We start from the raw sequence: 9,782 nt of genomic DNA, 5'->3' as shown, positions 1-9,782 counted from the left end.
ATTGCCCCCCCTTTCCCTTCTTCCTCCTGTAACATATATAAAGGTTTCCATCATGTTCCCTTTCCCTTCTTCCTCTGTAACATAAAAAAGGTTTCCATCATGTCCTCCTTTCCCTTCTTCCTCCTGTAACATATATAAAGGTTTCCATCATGTCCTCCCTTTCCCTTCTTCCCTCTGTAACATATATAAAGGTTTCCATCATGTCCTCCTTTTCCCTTCTTCCTCCTGTAACATATATAAGGTTTCATCATGTCCCCCCTTTCCTTCTCCTCTTGTAACATAACATAATAAGGTTTCCATCATGTGTCCTCCTTTCCCTTCTTCCTCCTGTAACATATATAAAGGTTTCCATCATGTCCTCCTTTTTCCCTCTTCCTCCTGTAACATATATATAGGTTTCCATCATGTCCACCCTTTCCCTTCTTCCTCCTGTAAATATATAAAGGTTTCCATCATGTCCCTCCCTTTCCCTTCTTCCTCCTGTAAAATCTATAAAGGTTTCCATCATGTCCTCCCTTCCCTTCTTCCTCCTGTAACATATATAAAAGGTTTCCATCATGTCCTCCTTTTCCTTCTTCCCCCTGTTTATATATATATATATAAAGGTTTCCATCATGTCACCCTTTCCCTTCTTCCTCCTGTAACATATATAAAGGTTTCCATCATGTCCCCTCCCTTTCCCTTCTTCCTCCTGTAACATATATAAAGGTTTTCCATCATGTCCTCCCTTTCCCTTCTTCCCCCTGTAACATATATAAGTTTCCATCATGTCCCTCCTTTCCCTTCTTCCTCCTGTAACATATATAAAGGTTTCCATCATGTCCCTCCCTTTCCCTTCTTCCTCCTGTAACATATATAAAGGTTTCCATCATGTCCTCCTTCCCTTCTTCCTCCTGTAACATATATAAAGGTTCCATCAGTCCTCCCTTTCCCTTCTTCCTCCTGTAAATATATAAAAGGTTTCCATCATGTCCCCTCCCCTTTCCCTTCTCCTCCTGAAACATATATAAAAGTTTCCATCATGTCCCTCCTTTCCCTTCCCCCCTGTAACATATATAAAAGGTTTCCATCATGTCCTCCCTTTCCCTTCTTCCTCCTGAACATATATAAAGGTTTCCATCATGTCCCCTCCCCTTTCCCTTCTTCCTCCTGTAACATTATAAAGTTTCCATCAGTTTGCTCTGATACATCATCAGCTTTGGATCTTATATTGACAGGGCCCGAGTCTCTCCAGATCCCATCCAATCAGCTCTTTTAAAGGGGCAGTGTGCTGTTAATTGGCTGATACTCAGCAGCATATGTGAAGAAATAGTTCCACCCTGCCCTAGTTCTACCCTATTAAAGTGTTGCCTGACCGTTCCTACCTGTGTCCCTATTGCACCAAACCGCTGCTGCTGTTCCTGGCTGCACCCTGTCCACATTGTTCTCTGTTGTGCCTCATCAGCCACGTCAAGAAAGCCAAAGAAGAAGAAGAAGAGAAGAATCCCGAGAATACCAGAGAGGGCAGGAGGTGCCCAGGGGAAGAAGAGAAGAATCCCGAGAATACCAGAGAGGGCAGGAGGTGCCCAGGGGAAGAAGAGAAGAATCCCGAGAATACCAGAGAGGGCAGGAGGTGCCCAGGGGAAGAAGAGAAGAATCCCGAGAATACCAGAGAGGGCAGGAGGTGCCCAGGGGAAGAAGAGAAGAATCCCGAGAATACCAGAGAGGGCAGGAGGTGCCCAGGGGAGAAGAGAAGAATCCCGAGAATACCAGAGAGGGCAGGAGGTGCCCAGGGGAAGAAGAGAAGAATCCCGAGAATACCAGAGAGGGCAGGAGGGCCCAGGGGAAGAGAGAAGAATCCCGAGAATACCAGAGAGGGCAGGAGGTGCCCAGGGGAAGAAGAGAAGAATCCCGAGAATACCAGAGAGGGCAGGAGGTGCCCAGGGGAAGAAGAGAAGAATCCCGAGAATACAGAGAGGGCAGGAGGGTGCCCAGGGGAAGAAGAGAAGAATCCCGAGAATACCAGAGAGGGCAGGAGGTGCCCAGGGGAAGAAGAGAAGAATCCCGAGAATACCAGAGAGGGCAGGAGGTGCCCAGGGGAAGAAGAGAAGAATCCCGAGAATACCAGAGAGGGCAGGAGGTGCCCAGGGGAAGAAGAGAAGAATCCCGAGAATACCAGAGAGGGCAGGAGGTGCCCAGGGGAGAAGAGAAGAATCCCGAGAATACCAGAGAGGGCAGGAGGTGCCCAGGGGAAGAAGAGAAGAATCCCGAGAATACCAGAGAGGGCAGGAGGTGCCCAGGGGAAGAAGAGAAGAATCCCGAGAATACCAGAGAGGGCAGGAGGTGCCCAGGGGAAGAAGAGAAGAATCCCGAGAATACCAGAGAGGGCAGGAGGTGCCCAGGGGAAGAAGAGAAGAATCCCGAGAATACCAGAGAGGGCAGGAGGTGCCCAGGGGAAGAAGAGAAGAATCCCGAGAATACCAGAGAGGGCAGGAGGTGCCCAGGGGAAGAAGAGAGAAGAATCCCGAGAATACCAGAGAGGGCAGGAGGTGCCCAGGGGAAGAAGAGAAGAATCCCGAGAATACCAGAGAGGGCAGGAGGTGCCCAGGGGAAGAAGAGAAGAATCCCGAGAATACCAGAGAGGGCAGGAGGTGCCCAGGGGAAGAAAGAAGAATCCCGAGAATACCAGAGAGGGCAGGAGGTGCCCAGGGGAAGAAGAGAAGAATCCCGAGAATACCAGAGAGGGCAGGAGGTGCCCAGGGGAAGAAGAGAAGAATCCCGAGAATACCAGAGAGGGCAGGAGGTGCCCAGGGAAGAAGAGAAGAATCCCGAGAATACCAGAGAGGGCAGGAGGTGCCCAGGGGAAGAAGAGAAGAATCCCAAGAATACCAGAGAGGGCAGGAGGTGCCCAGGGAAGAAGAGAAGAATCCCGAGAATACCAGAGAGGGCAGGAGGTGCCCAGGGGAAGAAGAGAAGAATCCCGAGAATACCAGAGAGGGCAGGAGGTGCCCAGGGGAAGAAGAGAAGAATCCCGAGAATACCAGAGAGGGCAGGAGGTGCCCAGGGGAAGAAGAGAAGAATCCCGAGAATACCAAGAGAGCGGCAGGAGGTGCCCAGGGGAAGAAGAGAAGAATCCCGAGAATACCAGAGAGGGCAGGAGGTGCCCAGGGGAAGAAGAGAAGAATCCGAGAGAAATACCAGAGAGGGCAGGAGGTGCCCAGGGGAAGAAGAGAAGAATCCCGAGAATACCAGAGAGGGCAGGAGGTGCCCAGGGGAAGAAGAGAAGAATCCCGAGAATACCAGAGAGGGCAGGAGGTGCCCAGGGAAGAAGAGAAGAATCCCGAGAATACCAGAGAGGGCAGGAGGTGCCCAGGGGAAGAAGAGAAGAATCCCGAGAATACCAGAGAGGGCAGGAGGTGCCCAGGGGAAGAAGAGAAGAATCCCGAGAATACCAGAGAGGGCAGGAGGTGCCCAGGGAAGAAGAGAAGAATCCCGAGAATACCAGAGAGGGCAGGAGGTGCCCAGGGGAAGAAGAGAAGAATCCCGAGAATACCAGAGAGGGCAGGAGGTGCCCAGGGGAAGAAGAGAGAATCCCGAGAATACCAGAGAGGGCAGGAGGTGCCCAGGGGAAGAAGAGAAGAATCCGAGAATACCAGAGAGGGCAGGAGGTGCCCAGGGGAAGAAGAGAAGAATCCCGAGAATACCAGAGAGGGCAGGAGGTGCCCAGGGGAAGAAGAGAAGAATCCCGAGAATACCAGAGAGGGCAGGAGGTGCCCAGGGGAAGAAGAGAAGAATCCCGAGAATACCAGAGAGGGCAGGAGGTGCCCAGGGGAAGAAGAGAAGAATCCCGAGAATACCAGAGAGGGCAGGAGGTGCCCAGGGGAAGAAGAGAAGAATCCCCAAGAATACCAGAGAGTGCAGGAAGTGCCCAGGGGAAGAAGAGAAGAATCCCGAGAATACCAGAGAGGGCAGGAGGTGCCCAGGGGAAGAAGAGAGAATCCCAAGAATACCAGAGAGGGCAGGAGGTGCCCAGGGGAAGAAGAGAAGAATCCCGAGAATACCAGAGAGGGCAGGAGGTGCCCAGGGGAAGAAGAGAAGAATCCCGAGAATACCAGAGAGGGCAGGAGGTGCCCAGGGGAAGAAGAGAAGAATCCCGAGAATACCAGAGAGGGCAGGAGGTGCCAGGGGAAGAAGAGAAGAATCCCGAGAATACCAGAGAGGGCAGGAGGTGCCAGGGGAAGAAGAGAAGAATCCCGAGAATACCAGAGAGGCAGGAGGTGCCCAGGGAAGAAGAGAAGAATCCCGAGAATACCAGAGAGGGCAGGAGGTGCCCAGGGGAAGAAGAGAAGAATCCAAGAATACCAGAGAGGGCAGGAGGTGCCCAGGGGAAGAAGAGAAAGAATCCCGAGAATACAGAGAGGGGCAGGAGGTGCCCAGGGGAAGAAGAGAAGAATCCCAAGAATACCAGAGAGGGCAGGAGGTGCCCAGGGGAAGAAGAGAAGAATCCCGAGAATACCAGAGAGGGCAGGAGTGCCCAGGGGAAGAAGAGAAGAATCCCGAGAATACCAGAGAGGGCAGGAGGTGCCCAGGGGAAGAAGAGAAGAATCCGAGAATACCAGAGAGGGCAGGAGGTGCCCAGGGGAAGAAGAGAAGAATCCCGAGAATACAAGAGAGGCGGAGGTGCCCAGGGGAAGAAGAGAAGAATGCCGAGAATACCAGAGAGGGCAGGAGGTGCCCAGGGGAAGAAGAGAAGAATCCCGAGAATACCAGAGAGGGCAGGAGGTGCCCAGGGGAAGAAGAGAAGAATCCCGAGAATACCAGAGAGGGCAGGAGGTGCCCAGGGGAAGAAGAGAAGAATCCCGAGAATACCAGAGAGGGCAGGAGGTGCCCAGGGGAAGAAGAGAAGAATGCCGAGAATACCAGAGAGGGCAGGAGGTGCCAGGGGAAGAAGAGAAGAATCCGAGAATACAGAGAGGGCAGGAGGTGCCCAGGGGAAGAAGAGAAGAATCCCGAGAATACCAGAGAGGGCAGGAGGTGCCCAGGGGAAGAAGAGAAGAATCCCGAGAATACCAGAGAGGGCAGGAGGTGCCCAGGGGAAGAAGAGAAGAATCCCAAGAATACCAGAGAGGGCAGGAGGTGCCCAGGGGAAGAAGAGAAGAATCCCGAGAATACCAGAGAGGCAGGAGGTGCCCAGGGAAGAAGAGAAGAATCCCAGAATACCAGAGAGGGCAGGAGGTGCCAAGGGAAGAAGAGAAGAATCCCGAGAATACCAGAGAGGGCAGGAGGTGCAGAAGGGAAGGTGAGTGGGGTGAGGGGGAATGTGAGGGAAGGTGGGGGGGGGGGTGAGGGAAAGGTGGGGGGGTGAGTGGGGTGAGGGGAAGGTGGAGAGGGGGGGGGGGGGGGTAAGGAGAGGAGGGTGGGGGTGAGGGGAAGGGGGAGGAGAGGGGGGGGGGTAAGGTGAGGAGAGGGGGGGGGGGTAAGGTGAGGAGAGGGGGGGTGGAGTTCGGGGAGAGGATGTAGGACACCCTTGAGCACCCTGTATGTCCGTCCCTCAGGGGGCGCCACTGAGCAGGAGACTGATAACGTATAATGCGCGGTACCGGACTGCCGGCGGGTACACGGAGGGACCGCGCTGTCTTTCACCTCACTTTTATTTTCCCGCCGATCACTAAATTTCTTCAGGTTTAAGAGCGATCACGTGATGCAGAGAGATCAGCTGACCGTTAGTTTCCGACCAATAGTGCCTGGGGGCGTGGCCACTCTGGCGAGACTGCGCAGTCACATGACCCCCAAGCCGTCAGACATGTTTCCCACACCGGTGAGTACAGAGACCGGGAAAGAGAGAGAGAGAGAGACCGGGAAAGAGAGAGACACAAAGAGAGAGAGAGACCGGGAAAGAGAGAGACACAAAGAGAGAGAGACCGGGAAAGAGAGAGACACAAAGAGAGAGACCGGGAAAGAGAGAGACACAAAGAGAGAGAGAGACTGACATAAACAGAGAGAGAGAGAGAAGACATACACAGAGAGAGAGAGAGAGACTGACAGACATACACAGAGAGAGAGAGACTGACAGACATACACAGAGAGAGAGAGAGAGAGAGAGACTGACAGACATACACAGAGAGAGAGAGAACTGACAGACATACACAGAGAGAGAGAGAGACAGACAGACATACACAGAGAGAGACTGACAGACATACACAGAGAGAGAGAGAGACTGACAGACATACACAGAGAGAGAGAGACTGACAGACATACACAGAGAGAGAGAGAGAGAGAGAGACTGACAGACATACACAGAGAGAGAGAGACTGACAGACATACACAGAGAGAGACTGACAGACATACAGAGAGAGAGAGAGACTGACAGACATACACAGAGAGAGAGAGACTGACAGACATACAGAGAGAGAGAGAGACTGACAGACATACACAGAGAGAGAGAGACTGACAGACATACACAGAGAGAGAGACTGACAGACATACAGAGAGAGAGAGAGACTGACAGACATACACAGAGAGAGAGAGACTGACAGACATACACAGAGAGAGAGAGACTGACAGACATACACAGAGAGAGAGAGACTGACAGACATACACAGAGAGAGAGAGACTGACAGACATACACAGAGAGAGAGAGACTGACAGACATACACAGAGAGAGAGAGATGACAGACAGACACAGAGAGAGAGAGACTGACAGACATACACAGAGAGAGAGAGAGACTGACAGACATACACAGAGAGAGAGAGAGACTGACAGACATACACAGAGAGAGACTGACAGACATACAGAGAGAGAGAGAGACTGACAGACATACAGAGAGAGAGAGACTGACAGACATACACAGAGAGAGAGAGAGAGACTGACAGACATACACAGAGAGAGAGAGACTGACAGACATACACAGTAGAGAGGAGACTGACAGACATACACAGAGAGAGAGAGACTGACAGACATACACAGAGAGAGAGAGACTGACAGACATCACAGAGAGAGAGAGACTGACAGACATACACAGAGGAGAGAGACTGACAGACATACAAGAGAGAGAGAGAGAGAGAGAGAGAGATGACAGACATACACAGAGAGAGACTGACGACATACACAGAGAGAGAGAGAGAGAGAGACTGGACAGACAACACAGAGAGGAGAGAGACTGACAGACATACACAGAGAGAGAGACTGACAGACATACAGAGAGAGAGAGAGACTGACAGACATACACAGAGAGAGAGAGACTGACAGACATACACAGAGAGAGAGAGACTGACAGACACCGAGATATATACACAGAATAGAAAGTCTGGTAGAGGAGGGGAGGACATGGGGGGGTCTGGTAGAGGAGGGAGGACATGGGGGGAGGGGAGGACATGGGGGGGGGGGTCTGGTAGAGGAGGGGAGGACATGGGGGGGGGGGTCTGGTAGAGGAGGGGAAGGACATGGGGGGGGGGTCTGGTAGAGGAGGGGAGGACATGGGGGGGGTGGGGTAGAGGAGGGGGGGACAGGGGGGGGTCTGGTAGAGGAGGGGAGGACATGGGGGGGGTCTGGTAGAGGAGGGGAGGACATGGTGGGGGGGGGTCTGGTAGAGGAGGGGAGGACATGGGGGGGTCTGGTAGAGGAGGGGAGGACATGGGGGGGGTCTGGTAGAGGAGGGGAGGACATGGGGGGGTCTGGTAGAGGAGGGGAGGACATGGGGGGTCGGGTAGAGGAGGGGAGGACATGGGGGGGGTCTGGTAGAGGAGGGGAGGACATGGGGGGGGGTCTGGTAGAGGACGGGGAGGACATGGGGGGGGGGTCTGGTAGAGGAGGGGAGGACATGGGGTGGTCTGGTAGAGGAGGGAGGACATGGGGGGGGTCTGGTAGAGGAGGGGGAGGACATGGGGGTCGTCTGGTAGGGTGAGGGGAGGACATGGGGGGGGGGTCTGGTAGAGGAAGGGGAGGACATGGGGGGGGGTCTGGTAGAGGAGGGGAGGACATGGGGGGGGTCTGGTAGAGGAGGGGAGGACATGGGGGGGTCTGGTAGAGAGGATGGAGGACATGGGGGGTTCTGGTAGAGGAGGGGAGGACATGGGGGGTCTGGTAGAGGAGGGGAGGACATGGGGGGGGTCTGGTAGAGGAGGGGAGGACATGGGGGGGGGTCTGGTAGAGGGGGGAGGACATGGGGGGGGGGGGGGTCTGGTAGAGGAGGGGAGGACATGGGGTGGTCTGGTAGAGGAGGGAGGACATGGGGGGGGTCTGGTAGAGGAGGGGAGGACATGGGGGGGGGTCTGGTAGAGGAGGGGAGGACATGGGGGGGGTCTGGTAGAGGAGGGGAGGACATGGGGGGGGTCTGGTAGAGGAGGGGAGGGACATGGGTGGGGGGGGTCTGGTAGAGGAGGGGAGGACATGGGGGGGGGGTCTGGTAGAGGAGGGGAGGACATGGGGGGGGGGGTCTGGTAGAGGGGGGGAGGACATGGGGGGGGGGTCTGGTAGAGGAGGGGAGGACATGGGGGGGTCTGGTTAGAGGATGGGAGGACATGGGGGGGTCTGGTAGAGGAGGATGGAGGAGTCTGGTAGAGAAGAGGAGAGGTAGTAAGCCGGCTCGCTGTAACACCAGTATTGCTTTGTTGGTGACATCAGTGCCAGGAGGAGGCCGCGGCTTGTTGGCTGTGGAGACAATGGCGGCTCCTGCCGGATCTGTGACGTTGCCAGAAACACAGCTCCTCCCAATTATCCTTTATACACTGAAGTATCTGGAATGTTCCAGAACAATCCCAACACCTTTACCTGTGTGAGAGCTGGACTTCCGGACCATTGTGTCAGTACTTTAAGGGCTCTATTACACGAGATGATAACCGTGCAAAAAAACGTTATAACGTTCAAATTTAAACAATAATTGTTTAGTGTCAATGTAAGCAACGGTAGAAGAATGTATACTGGTGCGCAACCTAAAATTATTACAGCACAAAAAGATACAGAGTCGGCACTACTGCCCCAGCCAGACATATCTGTAGCGGCGGTGTCTACATGTATATAGGACGTTCCTGGGCAGTCACCAGTGTGTAGATCAGTGAGTATGGTTATCTGTAGCCATGGTGCTCATGTCTATAGGACGTTCTGGGCGGTCACCAGTGTGTAGATTCAGGAGTATTGTTATCTGTAGCCATGGTGTCTATGTATATGGACGTTACTGGGCAGTCACCAGTGTGTAGATCAGTGAGTATTGTTATCTGTAGCCATGGGGGTATCAGGTATAGGACGTTCCTGGGCAGCACCAGTGTGTAGATCATGAGTAGGTATCTGTAGCCATGGTGTCTAGTATATAGGACGTTCCTGGGCGGGTCACCAGTGTGTAGATCAGTGAGTATGGTTATCTGTAGCCATGGTGTCTCATGTATATAGGACGTTCCTGGGCAGTCACCAGTGTGTAGATCAGTGAGTATGGTTATATGTAGCTGTGGTGTCTCATGTATATAGGACGTTCCTGGGCAGTCACCAGTGTGTAGATCAGTGAGTATGGTATATCTGTAGCCATGGTGTCTCATGTATATAGGACGTTCCTGGGCGGTCACCAGTGTGTAGATCAGTGAGTATTGTTATCTGTAGCCATGGTGTCTCATGTATATAGGACGTTCCTGGGCAGTCACCAGTGTGTAGATCAGTGAGTATTGTTATCTGTAGCCATGGTGTCTCATGTATATAGGACGTTCCTGGGCAGTCACCAGTGGTACGATCAGTGAGTATGGTTATCTGTAGCCATGGTGTCTCATGTATATAGGACGTTCCTGGGCGGGTCACCAGGTGTAGATCAGTGAGTATG

At 53.4% G+C, this 9,782-nt stretch overlaps 1 protein-coding gene across 3 annotated transcripts in view; it reads left to right on the top strand.

The window, feature by feature from the left end:
• The first annotated feature begins 5,765 nt into the window (after positions 1 to 5,765).
• Positions 5,766 to 9,782, top strand: part of LOC138779813 (uncharacterized aarF domain-containing protein kinase 5-like) — a 39,324-nt gene continuing 35,307 nt past the window's right edge. The window contains exon 1 of one of the 3 annotated variants that reach the window (XM_069956632.1): positions 5,766 to 5,797. In XM_069956632.1, coding sequence (XP_069812733.1) covers positions 5,783 to 5,797 — 15 coding nt within the window. In that variant the 5' untranslated portion in view covers positions 5,766 to 5,782. Of the gene's footprint in view, positions 5,798 to 8,615; positions 8,781 to 9,782 lie in introns of those variants that run through there. The other 2 variants (XM_069956633.1, XM_069956631.1) reach the window with 2 other exon arrangements.

Source organism: Dendropsophus ebraccatus, unplaced genomic scaffold, assembly GCF_027789765.1.
Source record: "Dendropsophus ebraccatus isolate aDenEbr1 unplaced genomic scaffold, aDenEbr1.pat pat_scaffold_760_ctg1, whole genome shotgun sequence".
NCBI classification, from domain to species: Eukaryota; Metazoa; Chordata; class Amphibia; order Anura; family Hylidae; genus Dendropsophus; species Dendropsophus ebraccatus.
This window is presented reverse-complemented; position numbering and strand designations above follow the sequence as displayed.